Source organism: Trichechus manatus, unplaced genomic scaffold (assembly GCF_000243295.1).
Source record: "Trichechus manatus latirostris isolate Lorelei unplaced genomic scaffold, TriManLat1.0 scaffold00006, whole genome shotgun sequence".
NCBI classification, from domain to species: domain Eukaryota; kingdom Metazoa; phylum Chordata; class Mammalia; order Sirenia; family Trichechidae; genus Trichechus; species Trichechus manatus.
Window position 1 is genome coordinate 14,192,013 of NW_004443942.1, and position 24,296 is coordinate 14,216,308.

At 36.8% G+C, this 24,296-nt stretch overlaps 1 protein-coding gene across 1 annotated transcript in view; it reads left to right on the forward strand.

Moving 5' to 3' along the window:
• Positions 1-24,296, forward strand: part of ANO5 (anoctamin 5) — a 79,253-nt gene that overhangs the window by 34,741 nt on the left and 20,216 nt on the right. Inside the window, exons 11-15 of the mRNA XM_023737794.1 lie at positions 12,533-12,684; positions 15,207-15,281; positions 16,880-17,102; positions 19,496-19,665; positions 20,341-20,438. Coding sequence (XP_023593562.1) covers positions 12,533-12,684; positions 15,207-15,281; positions 16,880-17,102; positions 19,496-19,665; positions 20,341-20,438 — 718 coding nt within the window. The remainder of the gene's footprint in view (positions 1-12,532; positions 12,685-15,206; positions 15,282-16,879; positions 17,103-19,495; positions 19,666-20,340; positions 20,439-24,296) is intronic.

Here is a 24,296-nt window from a genome sequence, read left to right on the forward strand (position 1 = left end):
TAAAAACAGTGCTGTGGTTGGTAGTGGAGGGTAAGAAGTGCTTTTCTTTCTTTTTTTTTTTTTTGGTTTGTTTATAGTGAAAATACATACCCATGATAAAAAATTCAAACAATGTATAGAAGTTGAAAGAAAAATTACCTGAAATTTAATTAATATTTTGGTGATCATTTTTCAGGATCTTTCACTATATGTGTGAGCCTGTATATACATATAATTTTACATAAATGACAATATTATACATGGTTTTAAGCCTAAAGTTTTTAATACAACAAATAATGAGTGCTGGAACTCTTTCCATATCAGTAAATATGTAGGGATGACTTGGCCAAGATGGCAGCTTAGTCAGACACACCATGCCATCCCTTTACAGCAAAGACCCGAGAAACCAAGTGAAACAGATGCAGATGACAATCCTGGAATCCTGAATGTCAAAAGGAAGGATAAAGAATTGGATTGAACATTGATTGGAAGAAGAAACTGAACAAAGGCAGCGAGCAAGGAGTGATATGGAGTGGCACAGCATGGCCATCTTGAGACAAAGCCATCACCAATCCTGGATGAGGAGCACAGAAAGGCATTTTCACGGAGTTCCCAGTAAGAGACAGAAAAACTGTGTAGACATAACCAGAGTGAAGCAAGGTGAGCAGAACATGATCCAGATGTAAGGAAGGAGGGTGAGAGCTCCCGGGATCCTGGTGTCCACAGATGAGGGAGGGAGCCAGGATCCAGAGACTGCTCTACTCACCAGTGGTGGTCCGAGACCATTAGGGTGGGTGGCACACACAAAAAATAGATCCATAGAGTGTCAGCAGGCAGTCCCCCACGTGACCTGACTCAGGGTAGCCACCCACCGACTTGCACTCGGTTGGGGCCAGGCTTGGATTGTTGGCTGCAGCCAATGGGAAGTGCCCAGGCACCCACATCTGGTGACCAAAAGATCACGCTACCCCGCCCCCGCCCTCCTGATCATTAGCAGCAAGAATTCCCATACCCCTGCCACCCTGCCTGCTCGGGGACCATAATGTGAGCCCCTCCTCCCACCCACCCAGCCCTGTCTGCCACCCTCCCACCTGATGAGTGGCAATAAGCACCCTCCTGTGCTCCTGCTCGCCCACCACACACCCCTGCCCGCCAACCCAGTGAGCAGCAGAGAACGAGCTCCTGCACCCCTGCTCACATGACACCCAGCCCACCAGTCGACTCAGGGAGCAGTGGAGAGCGTGATCTCTTGTGCCCGTTCATCCACCACCCACAGCCTCCGACCCAGCAAATGGTGGAGAGCATATTCTGTGCCCCTGCTCGCCTGCTATCCACCACAGGCTGCCAACCCAGTGAGTGGCAGAGAGCACATTCTCTCACCCCCACTCAACCATCACCCACCCCGGCCCTCTGAACTGGTGAGTGACGGAGAGTATGCTCCCTTGCCCCTGCTTGTCTACCATCCATCCTAGCCCACTGACCTGGTGAGTGGCGGAGTGTGTGCTCCCACACCACCACTCACCCACCACCTACCCCTGCCCACCAACTCAGCAAGTGACAGAGAGCATACTCCCACTCTCCTTCTTGCCCAGCATACCTGCTGCACTGCCCACTCTGTGAGTGCCATCACCCACTCCTGCACTTCTGGACCAACAACAGGCAGCAGCCAATGCCTGCTTAACCCACCCTCAGATGGCCCACATGACCAGTGAACAGTGACCCATGCTCACGCTGCCAGCTGCTGACCCGCCCACTCCGAGACAAATAGCACTCCCATGCCACCAGACCAGTGACCAGCAGAGTACACTTGCCCCACCCAGCCTGATATATCAAAACAAAACAAAACAAAAATCCAGGACAAAGCAAACAAACACACAATCAATAAATAAAATAACACCTGAATGCTTTGGAGATGGCAGATATCACATCATATAAAGATGCAGGACAAGATGGCTCAAGCAAATGACCAAAATAAAAAGGCAGAAAACCTTCCTGAGGAAGAAATAGTGATGGAACTGCCTGATAACTAATTCAGAAGACTCATTTTATATAAGATCCTCAAAGAGATCAAGGAAAACACTAGACAAAACTCTAGAAGATTTCTGGAAAACAATACAAGAACAAAATGATAAAATGGACAGTTAGAAACCATACAAAAGCAGCAACTAGAAATCCAGAATATTAATAGTAAAAATATCAGAAATAGATAACTCAGTGGAAGGACATATAAATAGAATTGAATCAATGGAAGTATGTATCAGTGAAATAGAGGACAAAACACTAGATTTCAATTTCTTTGAGGAACAGTCAGAAAAAAGAATGAAGAAAAATGAAGGCAGCCTAAGCGTTATGTGAGACACTATCAAAAAGGAATAATTTATGCATGATTAGAATTCCAGAACAGGAGGAGACAAAAAAGTATGGAAAGAATTTTTGGAGAATTGCTGCCAGAAAACTTCGCAAATATTATGAAAGACAAGAAGGTTTCCATCCAAGAAGCATAATGAATCCCATACAGGATAGACCCCAAAAGAAAGTTACCAAGACATATCATAATCAAGCTTTCTAAAACCAAAGACAAAGGAGGAAAAGAATTCTGAGAGCAACTTGGGAAAAACGAAATATCATCTACAAAGGGGCACTGGTAAGACTAAGCTCTGATTTCTTGGCTGAAACCATGCAGGCAGGAAGGCAATGGGATGACATATGTAAAACTCTGAAAGAAAAGAATTACCAAGAATCATATATCCAGCAAAATTGTCTCTCAAATATGGTGGCGAAACTAGGACATTCCCAGATAAACATAAATTAAGGGAATTTATAAAAACCAGACCAGCCTTACAAGAAATATTAAAGGGAGTCCTTCAGACAGAGATCTAACAACATCAGACAACAAACTGAGATTAAGACACACAACAGCATCACCCAGATATCAACCCAAGTAAAGACTTCTCAGAATTAAATAAAGCTACAAAACTGAAAACAGGAAACCAGAGATGTCAATCTGTAAACAATGACAAACTCAAAATGGAAAGGGAAAATAAATGGTATAGTTATAGAACTTCCATATGGAGAGGAAGTCAAGGTGCTATCAAGAAATAACAGACTGTTTTAAATTTAGGAAGATAAAGGTATAATTTCAGAGTAACCAAAAAATTAATAAACCTACTCACCAAAGTAACAACAAAAGCACAAAGACTCAGTAAACCCAAAATCATCAACAGAGAAGGAAATGAGAAGAAAATCCATAAACAAAAAGAACTCAGAACAGAAAATTTAGCAGAACAACAACAAAAAAACATCAACACCATAAAAAAAAGCATAAGAAAATAACAGCAGTAAATTCATACCTATCAATAATCACACTGAATGTAAATGGTTTAAATGCACCAGTAGAGACAGAGAGTGGCAGAATAGATAAAAAAAAATTACCCATCAATATGTTGCCTACAAGAGACGCACCTTAGACACAAAGATATAAATAGGTTAAAAATCAAAGGATGGAAAAAAAAATACAAAGCAAACAATAACCAAAAAAGAGCGGAAGCAGCAGTATTAATCTCTGATAAAATAGACTTTAAGCTAAAATCCATCATAAGAGACAAAGAAGGATCTTATATAATGATTAAAGGGTCAATTCACCAAAAGGATATAACCATAATAAATATTTATGCACACAATGACAGAGCTACAAAATACATAAAACAAACTCTAATAGTATTGAAAAGAGAAATAGTTCCACAATAATAATAGGAGACTTTAACACACTGCTTTTGATCAAGGACAGAATAACTAGAAAGAAACTCAGCAAAGATACAGAAGATCTAAATAATGCAATCATCTGACTTTACCTCACAGACATACACAGAACACTCCACTCAACAGCAGCACAATACACATTCTTCTCCAGTGCACACTGATCACTCTCCAGAATAGACTGTCTTTTAGACCACAATGCTAGCCTCAATAAATTTAAAAACATTGAGCTAATACAAAGCATCTTCTCTGATCACAACACTATACAACTAGAAATCAATGACAGGAAGAACATGGAAACTGAATAAAACCTTACTTCAAAAACAATTATTAATAGAAGAAATTAAGAATGAAATTTCAAAAATTCCTAGAATCAAATGAGAATCAAAACACAACCTTTGGGACACAGCAAAAGCAGTGCTCAGAGAAGAATTTATAGCAGTAAATGCACACATCAAAAACGAAATGGCCAAAATCAATAGCTTAACCCTACATCTCAAAAAAAAAAAAAAAATAGAAAAAGAGCATCAAAAGAAGCCCACAGGCACCAGAAGAGAGGAAATAATAAAGATTAGAGCAGAAATAAATGAATAATAAATAAATGAATCAACAAGGCTAGAATTTGGTTCTTTGAAAGGATCAACAAAATTGACAAACCACTGCTCAAATTTACAAAGGAAAAGAATGGGAAGATGCAAATAACCAAAATAAATGAGAAGGCTGACATTACAACAGAACCAACTGAGATAAAAAGGATAATAACAAAATATTATGAAAAATTGTACTCCAACAAATTTGAAAAATGAGAAGAAATGGACAAATTTCTAGAAACACATTACCTAACTAAACTAACACAAATTGAGGTAGAAAATTTGAACAGACCCACAACAAAGGAAGAAATTGAAAAGATCATTTAAAAAAAAAAAAACTCCTGACAACAGCAACAAAAAGCCCTGGCCCAGACAGCTTCACTGGAGAATTCTAACAAACATTCAGAGAAGAGTTGACACCAATTCTACTCAAACTACTCCAGAACATAGAAAAGGAAGGAATACTCCCTAATTCATTCTATGAAGCCAGCATGACCCTGATACCAAAGCCAGGCGAAGACACCACTAAAAAAGAAAATTACCAATATCCTTCATGAATATTGATGCAAAAATTCTCAACAAAATTTCTAGCCAATAGAATTCAATAGCATATCAAAAAAATAATACATCATGATCAAGTGGGATTCATACTAGGGATATAAAGACTGTTCAACATTAGAAAATCAATCAACATAATTTACCACATCAATAACACAAAGGAAAAGAATCACATGAACATTTCAACCGATGCAGAAAAGGCATTTGATAAAATCCAACACCCTTTTCTGATAAAAACTCTCAGCAAAATAAGAATAGAAGGGAAATTCCTCTGCATAATTAAGGACATGTTCAAATCTACCAGCCGCTCCTTGGAAACCATATGGGGCAGTTCTACTGTGTCCTGTAGAGTCACTATGAGTCAGAATTGACTCAGTGGCAATGGGTTTGGTTTGATTTTTTGGTATCCAAAACCAACAGCCAACGTTATACTTAATGGAGAGAGACTGAAAGCATTCATGTTGAGAACAGGAACCAGACAAGGATCCCCTCTATTGCCACTCTTATTCAATATTGTACTGGAAGTCCTAGCTAGAGCAGTAAGACAAAAAAGGGAAATAAAGGGCATCCAAATTGGTAAGGAAAGAAGTAAAGCTATCCCTATTTGGAGATGACATGATCCTATACATAGAAAACCCCAGAGGATCCACAAGAAAGTTACTGGAATTAATATAAGGGTTCAGCAAAATGGCAGGGAACAAGATCAACATACAAAAATCAGTTAGATTCTTCTACACAAACAAAGAGAACTTCGAAAAGGAAATCAGGAAAACAATACCATTTACAATAGCCCCCAGAAGGGTAAAATACTTAGGAATTAATCTAACTAGGGAAGTAAAAGACTTACACAAAGAAAACTACAGAACTCTACTACAAGAAACCAAAAGAGACCTACATAAATGGAAAAACATACTGTGCCCATGGATAGGAAGACTTAACATTGTGAAAATGTCAATACCACCAAAAGCCATCTACAGATATAATGCAATCCTGATCCAAATTCCAACAACGTTCTTTAACAAAGTGGAAAAACTGATCTCCAGCTTTATATAGAAAGAAAAGAGGCCCCGGATAGCTAAAGCATTATTGAAGAACAAAGTAGTAGGCCTCACACTTCCCGATCTGAGAAACTACTATACAGCCATGGTAGTCAAAACAGCCTGGTACTGGTACAATGACAGACACGTAGACCAATGGAACAGAATTGAGAATCCAGAAATAAATCCATTTGGCTATGACAGTTGGTCTTTGACAAAGGGTCGAAGTCCATTAAATGGGGAATAGATAGTCTCTTCAACAAATGGTGCTGGCAAAACTGGATATCCATCTGCAAAAAAATGAAACAGGATCCATACCTCATACCACATACAAAAACTAACTCGAAATGAATCAAAGACCTAAATGTTAAACCTAAAACTATAAAGTTCATGAAAGAAAACACAGGGACAAAGCGAGGGGCTCTAATTCATGCCATAAGTAGACTATCAAACATAACTAAAAACGCATAAACAGCAGAAGATAAACCAGATAACTGGAACCCTCTAAAAAGTAAACACTTACGCTCATCAAAAGACTTCACCAAAAGAGTGAAAAGAGAACCTATAGACTGGGAAGAAAATGTTTGGCAACAATATAGCTGACAAGGGTCTTATCTCTAAAATTTATAGAAAACTTCAACACCTTAAAAACAAAAAGACAATCCAGTTAAAAAATGGGCAAAGGACATGAACAGATACTTCACCAAAGAAGAAATTCAGGTGGCTAACAAACACATGACAAGATGCTTGCGATCATTAGCCATTAAAGAGATAGAAATCAAAACTACAATGAAATACCATCTTACCATGGCAACAATGGCACTGATCAAAAAAAAGCAGAAAGCAGCAAATGCTGGCAAGGATATTGGGAGATTGGAACTCTTATACACTGCTGATATGACTGTAAAATGGTACAACCACAATGGAAAACGTTATGGGACTTCCTTAGAAAGGTAGAAATAGAAATACCATACAATCTAGCAATCCCACTCATAGGTATCTGTCCCAGAAAAATAAGAACTGTGACAGGAATATACATATGCACATTGATGTTCTTTGCAGCATTATTCACAATAGCAAAAAGATGGTAACAACTTAAGTGTCCATCAATGGATGAATGGATAAAAAATTTGTGGTACACATATACAATGGAATACTATGCAATGATAAAGAATAATGATGAATCTGTGAAACATCTCAACATGGATGAATCTGGAGGACATTATGCTGAGTGAAATAAGTCAATGACAAAAGGACAACTATTGTATGAGATCACTATTATAAAAAGTCAAGAATAGGTTTACATACAGAAAGAAACATTCTTTGATAGTTATCAGGGATGGGAAGTGGATGGAGGGGGAATCATTAACTAGATAGTAGACATGTGTTAGTTGTACTGAAGGGAAAGGCAATACACTATATAGGAGACGTTAGCACAAAGTGACCCAGGCAAAGGAAAACACTTAGAAGAACACAAGAATACAGGGCAACTATGGTAAATACTATAACATTTACAATTCTGCAACAACAGTAATAACAAACAATAATTTGTGAGTGAATACATATGTAGATATGAATGCTAAATAGGTGTGGGAGGTCATACGGGAGTACACTCCCGTGCATATATAGGTATGGTTGTGGATATTTCTACATACATTTAAGTGCTGCATGTATATTCGTATGTATAATAGAGCATATGGGGGCACAGTTATGGAAACTTCTTAGACATAACCAAACACCTCATGGGATGAGCTACAGGGCGAAGGCTAAGGACCGTATAGTCTTGGGGGACATCTAGGTCAATTGACAAAACATAGTTCGTAAAGATAATGCTCTACATCCTAGTTTCGTGAGTAGCCTCTGAGGTCTTGAAAGCTTGCCAGTGGCCATCTAATATACAACTATTGATTTTGTAACATCTGGAGCAAAGGAAAATGAAGAAAACTGAAGACTCAAGGAAGTAATTAGTCCAAAGGACTAATGGCCCACATAAACCACAGCCTCCTCTACCTGAGAACCAGAAGAACCAGATGGTGCCCAGCTATCACTACCTACTGCTCTGACCAGGAACACAATAGAAGGTCCTGGTTAGAATGGGTGAAAAATGTAGAACAAAATACAAACTCATTAAAAAAAAAAACCAAAAAACCAGACTTACTGGTCTGATAGAGACTGGAGCCACTCCCAGAGGCCACCTTTCAGCCAAATTATAGACTGGCCTATAAAATAAACAGCACCCGTAAGTAATGTGCTCCTTAGAACAATCAACTATATGAAATCAAAAGGACAACAATTGCCCAAAAGCAAAGATGAGAAGGCAGGGAGGGGCAGGGAAACCAGACGAATGGAGAACCCAAGGTGGAAATGGGGGGAGTGCTGACATATTATGGGGATTGCAGCCAATGTCAAGGAACAATTTGTGTATGAATTATTGAATAGAAAACCAATTTGCTGTGTAGATTTTCACCTAAAGCACAATAAAATGTTCAATAAAGAAACATATAGGTAATGGTGTGTGTATGTGTATTTATGACTGGATAATACTGTCTTTCATGAATTTATACTTTAACCAGTTCTCTATTGTTAAACATTTATGTCACTTCTAGTTTTTTACCATTATAAATAATTCTGGGATAAGTATCCTTTTACACTTGTACAATTATCTTCTAAGAATAAATTCCTGGCAGGTTATTTGCTGGGGAAAATTACACTTTCAATATTAAAATTTTGCTGTATATTTCCAAATTGCCCTACAGAAAAGATGTACCAATTTATACTCCCACAAGCATTCTATGAGTTTTCCTGCTTTCCACACCCTGTGCAAATCTGGATATGATTTATTTGCATTTATTTGATTATAGGTGAGACTGAACATGTTGCTAATATGTATTGAATTTTGGCGTTCCTTGCCTTCTGAAATGTTTAATTCATAGGTGTTTTGTATAATAAACATAGTAACCTTTTGTCTATCACATAAATTGTAAATATTTTCTGTTTTGCATTTGCATTTGATCTTCTTCATAGGCAATGTAAGTTTTAATTTATATGTACCCATGTCGTAAAACTTTCCATTATGACTTTTTTTGTTTCATGTGTTTGTTGAAAAACAAAAGTGAAAACAAACAAATGAAAAAAACACCTTTCCCACTCCAAGATAATGGTCACCCACATTTTCTTCCAAAAGTTTAATGGTCTCTTTAATACATTTTAATCTAATTCTCAAGTATTTTAAAAGTACCTGTCTTGTGACAGGCACTTTTCTAGACAATGGAAATTCAGATACATACATACATGGTCTTTGACTTTAAGGCACTTTTAGTATACATTCCTCCATAATTATAATAGTTTATGAACCAATCTCATCACTAGATTACATACTCCTTTAGGGAAGATGCCATGGCTTTAGTCTCTAATTCCAGTGCTAGGCATGTGGTATGCATTCAAATGCCTGTATTCATTTACTTAACAGATACCTATTGAATTAAAAATAATAATAATGTGGACTCTAATTGTATTCATTATATGTGAAAAATGTCAAATCTTATTCAGGCACAATCTATAAGGGTTCCTTTAATTTTCAGAAATCCTTTTCAAGGAATACCTGAATCCCATGATTTCTGTAGACTCAAGTAATCACAAGAAGTCCATAGGAATCATAGGAACAATTTTGTTTTCAGTACATATCTTTTCTCCTCCCTTATAGCACAATTTTTGCCAAATATTTTATACCATTAATTTCTGTTACAACCCCATTTATGTTTATCAGATATCTTATTTCTACTTCAGAATTTCAAGCAATTTCAAGATAAATGATGGTTTAACTGTTCAGTGTTTTTCTAAGTTTTAGAAATATATTAAAAATATCCAATCTGTTGCATAGCCGTGATAACCAAATACTACTTCTAAAATGTATGATATTTTTGTATGTAAATAAACAAACAGGTATTAAGATATTACTTAATTGTACCAGGCGCTCAAAATCTTGTTCTCCCTAATAATAGTGCTATCTACTGAGTGTATAAGTAAAGGAATGGATAAATGAGTAAGTCTTCTGCCTCATGAAATTCACAGTCAATATTAAATGAATAAATGAATAAAATACAACTTGTCCTTAAGAAAGTCACAATTTAATTTGAAACAATATGTAATAACTACTTTCATAAAAATACATTTGAAGTGCAGAAGGAGTGCAGGAAAAAAAAGAAAAAAAACAGTTGCCTTGGAGTCAATTCCGACCCATGGTAAGCCCATGTGTGTTTCAGAGTAGAACTGCACTCCACAGCGTTTTCAATGGCTGTGACCTTTTGGAAGTAGATCACCATTCCTTTCCCCAAGGTACCTCTGGGTGAATTCAAACTGCCAACCTTTTGGTTAGTAGCCAAGTGTTTAACCATTAGCGACACCCAGGGACTCCAAAGAAGTGCAAAGGAGGAAGGAATTACTTCGTGACCGGGAGAATTGAAATAACTTTTGTAGAAGAATGGAATTTTAGTGGATTTTTTAAAAATATAATTTTGATGGGTAAAAAGAGGTGGAAAATATATTCTAACAATGGAACAATCTGTTATGAGGACAAGCTTCCGACAGTTTATCCTTTGTGCCTTCAACATCATGAATTATTTCCAAGAGTCTCTTTAAGGTGAAGTTTTTTGCTATCGTCACTTACCCTGGGACATCTTCATCCTTTTTGTGATGACTGCTTTCCTCATTTATGTTGATAGGTTCACCTTCACTAAGTTCCACTGGCTGTATATATAGAGTCTCTTAAACAGCAGCAGTATCAACATTCCCACAGCCAGTTATTTCGTCTGTAACTCCCATTTATGTTTGATTTGAATTTCATTGTAGCATTATCACTTTTCATTTCTTTGATGCACTTTCATCTTTGTTGGTCAATTCCCTCTTTTAATTATCCACTTTTGTAAAATGTCATGTGGGTTTTTTACTGGGACATAAGAAAACAACACAACTACGTGCTTTGCTGTCTGTGCATGAACTGAGTAATGTGTGCAATGACCAAGCACACTTTCAACAGACTTTGAAAGAAATCATGTGATTGGTCACTTATCATGATGTGCCTCTATTATTTATGCAGTGACTTGTGGACTGAATAACTAACATCAAATTTTGTATTTTATACATTTATACTTAGTGTATCACGGTAACTGAAATTTCAGACATGTTGTTGAAGGACTAGTGGTATTTAACTAATTTGTGGAAACTGAAATCCATGCATGCATATTGGAAACATGCCAAGCAACGACTCCTTGTATTTCAGAATTTTTGAAGGAATAAAGTAAATGAGCTAAAGGACACATAACTGAATATATGAGCAAATGAACAAACTAAAAACTTTATCAGTCAGGTAGTAAATGTATCTGCATTGTAAAGAATGGATATTGGAAACGGAGACCACTTAAATGACTGTAATGATACTTGAAGAAAAATATAATTAGGGCTTTAAAAATGTGCAGATAGAGTCCTTAGTTCCTCGCAATTATTTAAGAGGTAGGAGTGAGTCAGAGGAAACATTCAGAGTTGAATCTTTAATATTTGATAAAATTATAAGTTAATATTGTTTGTATTAGTATTCTATTCCTAGATATATACCCAACAGAAAGGTATGCATATGTCCACCAAAAGACATATACAACAATGTTTACAGGAGCATCATTTATAATAGCAAAAGAAAAACTAGAAACAACCCAATTATCCCTCAACCAGGCATAGATAAACAAAATTATGGTTTAGTCATACAATGGAATGTTTTATGGCAATGAAAGTAAGTGAAATTTTGCTACATAGAGCAACATGACTGTAATTTATAAACATACATAGGCATGGAAATGATACTAAGTTAACATGCGAATTTTTTTAAAAAAAACTACTTTTTGTATGACATAATTTATGTTTAAGTTAAAAGACAGGGAAAACTAACCTATAAGGTTAGAGAAACTAATCTACAAGGTTATAAATCAGGATCCTGGCTACCTTTATGTCTTGGAAGAGTCACAAGGGAGGGCTTCTGGGGTCCTGATCATGTTTTATATGGGTGCTAGGTGTTGTTAACTTTGTGACAGTTCTTGGGCCTGTACATTTATGTTTTATGCACTTATTCTGCAAATAATTCGTCAATTAAAACTTTATTACAGAATAGATTTTGTTGAGGAATGACTTACGTTTTCCTTAAACATGCTTCATAGATAATTCCCTAAGTCTGAGAAAGTGGTACAGTTGCATGAATGCATTCAGTAAAAGACTCATGCCAACAAAATCTAGATGTTTAGTAAAAAATTAAGTTTATATACAACCTCAAATTATCTGAATGAAAAGGGTAATGTGCCTGAAAAAAAATTTCTTGCTTGGACTACTGTCTAAGAAATTAGCTTGAATTTTTGTAAATGAGCTATTTCCAAATATTTCTTTATATGTTATTATGCAAACCTTAATAATTTTGTAATTTTACTATAAAGTGTAACAATGACAAAACAGCCGCTTGAAGAATATGAACCACCATGCAACAAATGATTAAAAGTAGAAAAAATAGAGTTATTATTAAGTTTATCTTTCCATTGCCTGATTGTTTGTTTTCATATATTTCCCCACCTATAGTCACACTGTTTTTGGAGTTTTGGAAACAGCGACAAGCCAAACTGGAATATGAGTGGGACATGGTAGACTTTGAAGAGGAACAGCAGCAGCTTCAGCTGAGACCTGAATTTGAAGCTATGTGTAAACACAGGAAATTGAATACAGTGACTAAGGTAACTTAGGAAACTGTGAAATGGACAGCATATTCAAATATACACACTGCTATGGTTTCCCTCTCAAATAATGATGTATATTTTAATTTGCCTTTAAAATCTCCCTTCATACATAAATCATATAAACTACTTGCTTCTGGAAAAAAAAACCCAAAATACACACACACAATACATATATGCCAAAAACCCATTGCGATCAAGTCAATTCTGACTCATCGCAACCACATAGGACAGAATAGAACTGCCCCACAGGGTTTCCAAGGCTGTATATCTTTATGGAAGCAGACTGCCATATCTTTCTCCTGTGAAGCAGCTGGTGGGTTTGAACCACTGACCTTTCGACTAGCAGCCAGTTGCTTAACCAATGTGCCGCTACGGCTATCCATAATATGTATGTGTATATACCTGTGTATCTGTGAAAATTTCCAAACACGTACAAAAGTTGATAGAACTGTATAATGAACCCCATGGACCCATTACCCAGATTTAATAATTACTCATGGCCAATCTTTTTTTCATTTGTGCCCGTACTCCAACCACCACCAGTATATTATTTTGAAGTAAATCCCAGGCTTTTTATCATGAAATATATGGTTTTCACACTAAATCAAAAAAAAAGTAAAATGGGAAATAGTGTTTGTACTGTGGGCTTTGTGTAATGTGTACATAAATATATAGGCATGGAAATGATGCTAAGTTAATATGCAAAAATGAAAAGAGTAGTTGTATTAAATAGTGGGCCTATGAATGATCTCATTAGACAAAATTTTCTTCACATAGTACAGTCTAACTGATTATAGTGGGAAGGTCCTTGCACTGGGGCCTGGGGCCTGGGCTGTCCTGAAGGATTTTATCTAAAAAATAAAGAACTACTCAAGTTTGTTTGCATCAACTTGTTAGTCTGTTGCAAGGTAGTCATGGCAAAGCATGCAGGTAAGTCCTCAAGATGCTCATTTAGAACTAGAGAATCAGAATTAACAATTAAAATGTTAGTTCAGTGATTAGAGTACGAATATTTAGACTTCAGGCTTTGACGAGTGGTCTCAGGGGGAAGACTTGACCACTACTCAAACTCACAGGTTGTTTTCCACAGCTAGGGTCTGAGGTCGGATGTGGTGGGCAGTATCTCAGCAGGCTTTTGGTCTTCAGAGAAAGAGTCAGAGGGACCTTTTGCCACTGGCTTCCCTCAGAGAGTGAGCAGAAATTCAGGATTTATGTATGATTTTTTAACCTTTACTTCACAAAATAAGGATTACATGATGTCGTACTTAACCAAGATTAGTATGTTTTATTGCCAAATAAGGGGATTGTTGTATGGCATATTTATGTCTCAAGGCCAATTTTTAGAGATTTGACTTATTAGAAATTAATGAGGTTGTTGTATGACATTATGTCTCGAGGCCAGTTACAGAGACTTGATTAGTATTACATTTCTTTATTACAGCATGCAGATGCATAGCTATCTTCGGAAGGTTGTGTACTACATGCTTCTCACAGCTCAATGATCTATTTCCAAAGTTAAAACAACTTTCCAGTGATTTACAGTCTCTACTGATGTACAGTTAATGGTTAGAGAACATCATAGAAGTATACCTATTTAGATTTCTAAGTTTAGAAATTCTTTATTTCTAACTCCACATTATAAGTAACTTATGCATAGGTATTTAAAAGCACTTTAAAAAGCATCATTACAGTGTAAAGATAATTATAGAAGCGTACATGATAGTGACTTAAATACATAGGTGATTTGAGAGCATCACAAAAAACATACATAAGAGGGGGAAACCTAGATTTTAGGATCCTTACCTGGCAAATTAGCTTTGTGTTCTTGACTGAGTCATTTGATTTCTTGATACCTCATACTTTTCATGTGAAAACTGAAGATACTTTGCCTTCCATAGACCAAGAGCTTGGCTACATAATCTTTCAGCCCCTGCCTTTCCATAATCTCTAATCACTGCATTACCTAATGCTATAAAAGGGAATAGAATATGTCTCAAACACAATCTCTCCAGTAGACTTCCCTACTCTGTTCAGGACACTCTTCTTGCAGTACAGCACTCAAAATTCTTTTCACAGTTTAGACATTCACTAAATGTTTATTAAATTGCATTGAAACACCATAAATAATAATTCAATAAATGAATAAAGGAGAAAAACCTTAGAAAATACATCAACAACTTGGGTGGCAGTTTGAAATTATGAAAATATATTAAAAGAGATAGTGACATGACAATGACATATGTATCTATTGCTAGAATGTAGCTTTCCACAAGTTATAGCAGGTCCTCTTGGGAGGTTCCTGCTTTATTGGGCTCTATGATTTTGACTTCGGGAGAAAGATGTGACAGTCTTCTTCTGTAAAGATTTACAGCCCTGAAAACCCTATGGGGTCACTATGAGTTGGAATTGACTCGACAGCAATGGGTTTGGGGTATTTTTTGGTATGATTTTGACTACTACTTGGTGTCCAACACTGATGGTGGATTTTGAAATTTGGTGTGTTTTCTTCCAAATTACAGGAGATGGAACCTCACATGCCTCTATATAGTCGTATTCCATGGTACTTACTCTCAGGAGCCACCGTGACATTATGGGTGAGCATTTCTTTAAAAACCTTGATCATCTGTTTAACATACAATCATATTTGGTTAATTTCAACATTTGCTTTTATCAGTGATTGCTCTTCATTCCCCCTGCCCCTGTTTTTCCCTGATTACACTTCTTATTTAAACTAATTTATATGAATTTTCCCTAATTGAACCTTGGAAAAGACCTAGGGGGAGAAATAGGTGCTTTTATCTTAGAGCCAGTCTATTTTCTCCCCACTCTTCATGTAATTAGATCGTAACCTGAAACTAGACTAGAATAACAAACCTACATTGATTGCAGACTCTGGTTAGTTTTTTTTTTTTTTTTTTGTTATTTTTTAAACCATTACTTTGTCTTTATCTCTACCGAAAACATCTGCACAAAATGAATCAACCCATACTATTAAAAGTTCATTCTCTTGCTCAGATAAACAGAGGAAAATATTTCTTTTTATACTTGAAGAACTTAATTAGGATATCCCATTGTTAGAGAGTCAAGTTTTCTCCATGTCTTTAATAGATGGCTCCATCACTATACTGTATTCCCTACCCTTCCCTTTCCAAATTTGTGTCCTCTAACAAGTGACCCTTAATTTTAGGAAAAGAGGCAGTGTTACCTAGAAATAGTTAGCAGATTGAAGTATAAATTATTAGCAGTTATAAGCTACAGCTTAACCTCACCAATCAATATTCCTCCGTAATTTTTTATCTTTAATGTTCCTTGCTGAAGCTATTGCTTTTTCTATGTGTTTTCTTAGACATTTGTTTTCTTAGATGGTATAACAGTCATTGAGGAAAAGTGATAGAATAAAAGGGGACAATAATCAATTCGAAACACTTCTTGAAAAACATTCTAGGTTGTAGTCCCAGAACAATTACTCTATTTTGGATTTCTAGTTCTCGCTCAACTGGAATAAGTTTTTCAACTTTAAAATAAACTTCTCCAATTATTGATATAAAGTCTTCCCTAGATCTTTCTCCTTTTGCAAAATGAGAAATGTACATAATTTATAGGGAATCTATACAAGTATCTAAACTCCTAGTCATAAAACCACTAACGGTATTATTTTGAGAGTAAATGAAATAGAATTTTTAAATTTATTATTCTTGAGAAATAAGTAATCTTCATAGTACTTGTTTAGCTATAACCCAGTGCAGGGGTTGACCAACGTTTTCTGTGGAGGGCCAGATAAATTTTAGGCTTTGTGGGCCCCTTGTCATTTCTGGCACATATTCTTCTTTATTTTTCTTTACAACCCTTTAAAAATGTATTCTTAACTCTCAGGCCATACAAAAACAGACCATGGGTAGAGTTTAGCTCCTGACCATAGTTTGCCAACTCCTGCCAGAAGATAGGCCTAGAGCATGGGAAATGAATATTTTTTTCTATTTGAGGCTTAAGCACTTGCTACCATATGCCTCATCTCTAATCCTTGTACATTGCCAGTGAATATTTCCTGTCATCTATGGTGACAGATAAGCTGACCTGGTTTGCTTTGCTAAGTTTAATATAATGAAATGAAGAAAGTAGTATATAATGTTTCAGATATGTATGCATCACAGAGGTACAGGGACCAGAGTGAACAATCATTTCCCTTCCTCAGATGTCTCTTGTCATCGCCTCTATGATAGCTGTGATTGTGTACCGCCTGTCAGTCTATGCTACATTTGCTACTTTAATGGAATCTGAAGCAACCTTAGAGCCTGTCAGACGTATCCTTACTCCCCAACTGACCACATCACTCACAGGATCATGCTTGAACTTTATTGTCATCTTAATCTTGAATTTCTTTTATGAAAAAATATCTGCCTGGATCACAAAAATGGGTAAGCTGGCTATAGTGGGTTGAATTATGTCGCCCAAAAAGATATGTTCAAGTTAATCCCCAGTGCCTGTGACTATTACTTTATTTGGAAATAGTGTCTTTGCATATGTAATCAGGTTAAGATGAGGTCATACTGGATTAGAGTAGGCTGTACATCCAATGACTGGTGTCTTTATAATTGAAAGGAGAGGAAGATTTGGATACAGACACACACACACAGGGAAGATGACCATGTAAGGACAGTCAAAAAATTGGAGTGATGCATCCAGAAGCCAAAGATTGCTGGCAACCACCAGAAACTAGGAGAGAGGCATGGAACATAATTTCCCCTAGAGACTTGAGATGAGGCTGCCAGCACTGTGATATCAGACTTATTAGCCCCCAGAATTGTGAGAAAATATATTTGTGTTCTAAGCCATCAGGTTTGTAGTAATTTGTTACAGCAGTCCTGGGGTATTACTACTGTGGCCAGATCAGCAGTGTGACTCTGAAAAGGGATTTCTGTCAGTATTCTACATCCATTTTGGGTCATCTCCTAGGGGATTTGTTTTCAAAGGGCACATTTTAAGGTAGTTTTGCTCTGTAGGTAGACCCATATTCTGGTACTTTAGAATCTCCTAACAGTTATATTCGGCCTCATTATAATGGAAGCAAGAAGAAGAAATAAAAAGAATTAGGACTGTTTAGATTTTTTTAAGTATTCTTGTCTTAATCCTACCTTGGTGGAACTGCAGCCCTGAAGACACAGTGGTTAAGAACTTGGTTGCTAACCAAAAGGTCTGCAGTTCAAATCCACCAGCTGCTCCTTGGAAACCCTATGGAGCAGTTCTTTTCTGTCCTATAGGGTTGCTATGGGTCGGAATCGATTTGACAGCAATGGGTTTAATGGTTTTTTTTACTTAATCCTCCCTTGGTGGAACTAGTTGAATACTAACCCACAAATCCTCACTTATCTCAGGACACAGATAATTTTTACTTCATGTGTATTAATACACATGAAAATACCTTAGAAAGTAACACATTAGATACCTGAGAAGATATTTAATTTTAAACCCTGGCGTGAGACAAGCAGAGAATAATCAGCTCCTCCGAAATAAATCAATTTAGTGCTTCTCTTTTTAGTTGCCATCTCTTAGAAACTGGATTATTTTCTTTTTAAAATATTAAAATATCTCCTAAGGCATGAGGGAAGGTGAGGGGGGCCATAGGTGAGGTGATTGATTCAGTCAGAGAGAGGAGCACAGAACACAATTGCTTCTGGTCTTTTCACCAGCAAGTGGTAAGATTAGAGACTCCAAATGGGGCATCAGCCTCCTCTCTGAGTGCTGTCTCCAGGAGTTCATGGAGAGTTCCTCCCCAAATTTGTACATTGACACCTTCCCTGATGCTAACCACAAACAGCACATTATTTACTCAGCACTCGAGTGAGCACTGGGAGGCAAATTTCCTTAAATACTATCTTCACATTTGGGGTTTTTCTCTCCTAATATTACTTCCTTCTCTGCTAGCACAGGTAGAATACCATAGCAGATAAACTGCTTTTAAAAGTAGCTGAAACCATCACAGCTTTCTTAAATGAGAAAATCACTTGAGTTTACATTAGACATTATATAGGAATGCAACTAAATCCCACTAAAATGGAGGATTTGTGTGTGTCCTCAGGGTAATATTAATTACTATTTCAGTATTTCTGTAAATATCATGGATTTGGCTAGATCAGATCATGCTATTGGGAGATTATCAGCTCACAAAAACACAGTCTCTTAGTCTTTATGCCTCATGATGCTCTGTTATGTTGTGAAGAGAATCTTTATTTTCTTACCTTTGGAATTCTTTAAATAATAGATCATAATCATGCATTTTGAGTAAAGGAAAGGGAAAATGTGTACAATTACTGCCACTATTTGCTGTCACACTGTTTTATAAATTGATACAATCATTTAATTAATGAGAGGAAAACACCACTCAGTTTGGAAATCATCTTCTGCCCTTGACAGGGTCTTATTTTGTTTAACCTTGACTGAAAACAGAAAAGAGAAAGATCTGACATGTTTACAGGATACCACATAGTGTATGGAGTTGAGCGTAGCCTCTTTAGTTGGATATGAATTCCACATTCTGATTTTGTGAAGTTAGGCAAGTATTTTACCCCTCTAAATATAATAATGTTTGCTTCCTAGGTTTTGCCAGTGGTTAACTTAATGCAAAGTGTCTAACAGAAAGCCTGGCACAAGTCCATAGTTACTTAATATTGGGTTAGCTGTAACCAGCATGGGGAGCATTCCATCAGATTCTCAGAATAATAATGATAAGATACCCACTTGCCCCAGGGAATAGAAAATTCAAGGAGAAACAAGAAGGTACATTAAACCTTGGTGTTTGTTTACTTACCAGAAATTCCTCGAACTTACCAGGAGTATGAGAGCAGTCTTACCTTGAAAATGTTCCTGTTTCAGTTTGTAAACTACTACTCGTCCATCTTCTACGTGGCTTTCTTTAAAGGGAAGTTTGTGGGATATCCTGGAAAATACACATATATGTTTAACATTTGGAGAAGTGAAGAGGTAAGAATTCTCTTGATAGCTAGGATTTGTGGCTTTAATGACTCAGGGTTTAACAAGTACCTTCTTTGTGCCCAGTCCTATCCCAGATATTAACAGATACAAAAGAAGTCTAAGACTTTGACACTGTCTACAGAGAGTATAGGTATTGTAATCTTGTCATTTGATAGACTTTTCAGTGCCTTTTTAGCAAGAAGTTATATTGTGCCTATTGTTTGGTAGTAAAATATGAGCTATGGAAAGGGATATGTCCCTCATTCGTGGAGAATTCCCACGAAGGATGAATGATTACTTCTGGGGGATATAGCAGAAAGGGTTTTACCATGAGAATATAGAGTTGGACCAGATCACTGGTTTCCAAACCTGGCTGTGCATCCAAATCACATGGAGAAAATACCAACTCCCAAACCTAACCCAGATATGAAGATTCAGTTTTTTCTAAGAATAGGACCCAGAAATCTATGTTTTTAACACATTCCCCAGTTGAATCTAATAAATACAGTGAGCCTGACCCTGGTCCAAGATCATGTTTGAAACTGTTGGGCTAAATGTTTTTTTAATATCTTTTCCAACCAAAATTTTGAGATTCTAACCTTCTGAATTGAGATTTCTTTTAGTTGTTGCTAGAGTTCATCTTTCATCAGTCACTTTTCTTTTCCCCCTCTTGCTGCCGACTAGTGCGATCCTGCAGGCTGCCTAATAGAATTGACAACCCAGTTGACCATCATAATGTTTGGGAAACAGATATTTGGAAACATTAAAGAAGCCATTTATCCGTATGTATGACTTAAGAGTATTTTGTTTGATTTAAGTAACCATGATAGATTTCCTCTGGAAGACGATGGGCTTCTTTGATTATCATGGTGCCTTTATAGCAAACTTTTAAGCCAACAAAAACTCTACTTTTAATCATCGGATATGAATACATTAAGGTAATACAGGCTTTGAAACATGTGTCTCTATTGTTTGAGTCAAGTTTTAGGAAAGATCATTATTGTCCTCTCCTCTGAAGATTCCACAAGAAAATGGAAATCTTATAACCCCTGTAGAGTATTCTACATGTTACAGATTATTTCTTAGGATCTCTAAAACTTGAATTCTCTTTATAAAAATATCCATCAGTCATGGAAACATATAGGAATAAAAATTGGTTGTCTATGAAATGCTGGAGAACTTCCAGCTCAATATGTGAAAGAATTGCTCTCTGTTCCAACAACATAGCAATAATGAATACATAACACAAAGAGGAAATTAAAATGGCAGCTAGTCTCCAATACAAGATGACCATCTTCATGGATAGAAAGAGACAGAATCATAAAGTCATAAGCTTGTGATCTTATAGGGCTTCTAGTTAGGAAATGACAGTGTCAGGGTTTGGCATCTATAGGATAAAGTTGACTGAAGGTGCTCTACTGAGATGTCCACTGAGATGGGGAATGGCTTGAAGCCAGGGACTGGCTTTATTCTCAGCCATTCATAAAAGAAGATTGGACACCCTTCTTTCCTTCCCACCCATACACACACAGTTCCATAGTGCTGCCTGAGATTCTATTTCATGTGTTTACAAAGGAAGAACATGGACTTAATCTTAAAAACAGTAACTGAGCCAAGCCTTCTCCTAGCTTCATGATTAGATCCACCACATCTCCAGTATTACTTCAGGTAAATAACTCTAAACTGTTACTTTAAGTCTTAGTTCTAAATTGAGAACCAGAAGGGCAGAATGGAGGCAATTCCTAAATCAAACACAAGAGGGAGGAGAGTTATGCACAGAGAGACAGACAGAGTCAGGTAGGAGGAAAACAGGCAAGCAAACAAATTAAAAAATGCAATGTGAGCCTGGCTGCAAACCAAAATTCAAAAAAACCCCAAAACTGATGAGATTTAATGTTAACAAAGCTCCTACCAAGGTCAATTATCAGACCGTTAACTTACCCCAGCAGAAGTTAATTTTATAGAAGATTCTGGCAAAGCCTGTAAAACAACAAATAGTGGAGGTGATACTTTCATTAAAAGTGATCAATAAATAATTAAATGAAAACAGACAGAAAAGAAATAAGAATAAGCAAATATGGAAAATAATCAATTAGAAGTCTTATAAATGAAAAATACTATGTTAACTTAAAAATACAATAGATGGGATCAACCCCTGACTGGACAATGTTGAAGAATGAATTAGTGAATTGGAATATAGTACTGAGAAATCCTCACATTCTATAGTGCAACAGAGAGATAAAGAGATTTTAAGAAAATTAAAATGACAGGAGGCTAGATTGACAGGCTTCCACATTAACCTAGTAGTTCCAGAAAAAGAGAATTGAGTAAATGGTGGAGGACAGAAGATTTAAATAGGTAATTGCTAAAAAGTTTCCAGATATGAAGGAAAACATGAGTTCCAGAAACAAAAATAAATTCATAATAAGACACAAGATAAAGGAAATTAAATTCACATCCAGATACTTCATGGTGAAACTACAGAATAGCAAAGATAGGCAATCTTAAAATCTATCAGAAGAGAAAAATGACTTCAGTTTCCAATCTGGCATGAAAAGAGCTTGGAAGTTATCACTGCCATCCTCACACCAAGAAAAAAGCTAAACAAACTGAAAATCAACAGCTCTTTTTAGAAGATGCATCAGATAATTGAGGTCACAGGGTAAACAACTACCCTGAAAACTGGAGAGACAGGCGAATACATAGAATCACATCTTACTAGGAATAAAAGCTTACCACTGGAGCCAGCAACTGATAGAAACACTTAAAGGGTAATTGATTAATTGCTGGAGACTGAATTGTGGTGTAGCTGGAGAGATAAAAACCCTGGGGGCCCAATCTTATGGTGGCTCCTAAATTTCCATGAGTTTTGCCTCACAATTTGTGGGATGAACTTCCAGTGTCCAGTCTGGTATGTAAAGAGCTTGGAAGTAACCCTCTCCCTTCCTCAAAAGCAAAGGTTGAAAATCTAAAAATCAACAACTCTTTTTAGATCCATCAGAGAATTGAGGTCATAGAGCAAACCACTACCCCAAAAGCTGGAGAGACAGACAGGCTAATACTGAGACTCACTCCTTACTGGGTGCACAGACTGCTGATGCAGGACCAAGTGTTGGGTAGGACTATTAAGGGTAATTGACTAATTCCCTGGGTGGTGCAAATGGTTAACTTGCTTGGCTGCTAACCAAAAGGGTGGAGGTTCAAGTCCACCCGGAGACACCTCAGAAGAAAATACTGATGATCTATTCCAAAAAATGAGCCATTGAAAACCCTATAGTGTACAGTTGTACTCTCAGTCACATGGGGTCGCCATGAGTCAGAATCAACTTTACAGAAATTGGTAATTGGGGATAACAACTGTCAAAACCATTGAAAAGAAAAAAATTTGATCAAGTCAATTAGAGTTAACAGTTTATTTGAGTGAGAAGCTGTTTGCAAACAGGGAGCTTCCAAGCTGAAAGTGATTGGGGCTTGCTTAAGCAGCATGAGTAAAACCAAAACTGGTGCCATCGAGTTAATTCCGACTCATAGCAACGTGAGTACATGGTTTTTAAAGGCAGTTAGGGGATTTCCAGGTAGGGAAGTCATAATGATTGGTTCTTAGGTATGTCTTTAATTGAAAGGAGGATTTTACAAAGTGGGCCTCTTTCTGTCCTTGGTTCCATAGTTAATACTTACCTGATGGGAATTGTTTGTAGCTGGTATGGCAAGTCAGAAACATACTTCAGTATCAAATTGTCATTTTGGGAAAGTCCCTATGATCAGAACATCTTGAATACTCGCTATTGTTCCATCAAAGTTTGTACCTGGTAAAAATGGCCATTAGTAATTTTTAGTTAACATTTAACACCAGTGTAACAAAGACAGTTTCTTATTTTCTTTTAGAAGACTTAAGGTTCTAGCTTATATATTTAGGACTACTATCCATTTCAGAGTCAGTACTTCCAGCATTGCATCTGTTTGTTGAAACATCTCAACTGATATTCTGTCAATTCCAGGAGCCTTGGTTTTTTGCCAATGCCTTCAGTGCAGCTTGGATTTCTTCCTTCAGCACTATAGGTTCTTGATCATATGCTCCCTCTTAAAGTGGTTGAACGTTGGCAAATTCTTTTTGGTACAGTGACTTTGTATTCCCTCCATCGTCTTTTGGTTCTTCCTGTTTCATTCAGCATTTTGCCCATAAATCCTTCAATACAACTTGGAGCTTGAATTTTTTCTTCAGCTCTTTCAAATTGAGAAATGCCAAGCATGTTCTTCCCTTTTGGTTTTCTAACTTCAGTTCTTTGCATATTTCATTATAATACTTTACTTAGTCTTCTTGAGCTGCCCTTTGAAATCTTCTGTTTGGTTCTTTTACTTCACCATTTCTTCTGTGTGCGTCAGTTACTCCATGTTATAGTGTTGGTATAGTGCTGGAAGATGAGCCCCTCAGGTTGGAAGGCACTCAAAATACGACTGGGGAAGAGTTGCTTCCTCAAAGTAGAGTTAACTTTAATGACGTGGAAGGAGTCAAGCTTTCGGGACTTTCATCTGATGATGTGGCACAACTCAAAATGAGAAGAAACAGCTGCAAATGTCCATTAATAATCGGAACAAGAACTGTACGAAGTATGAATCTAGGAAAGAAAGCTTCAGTCTAT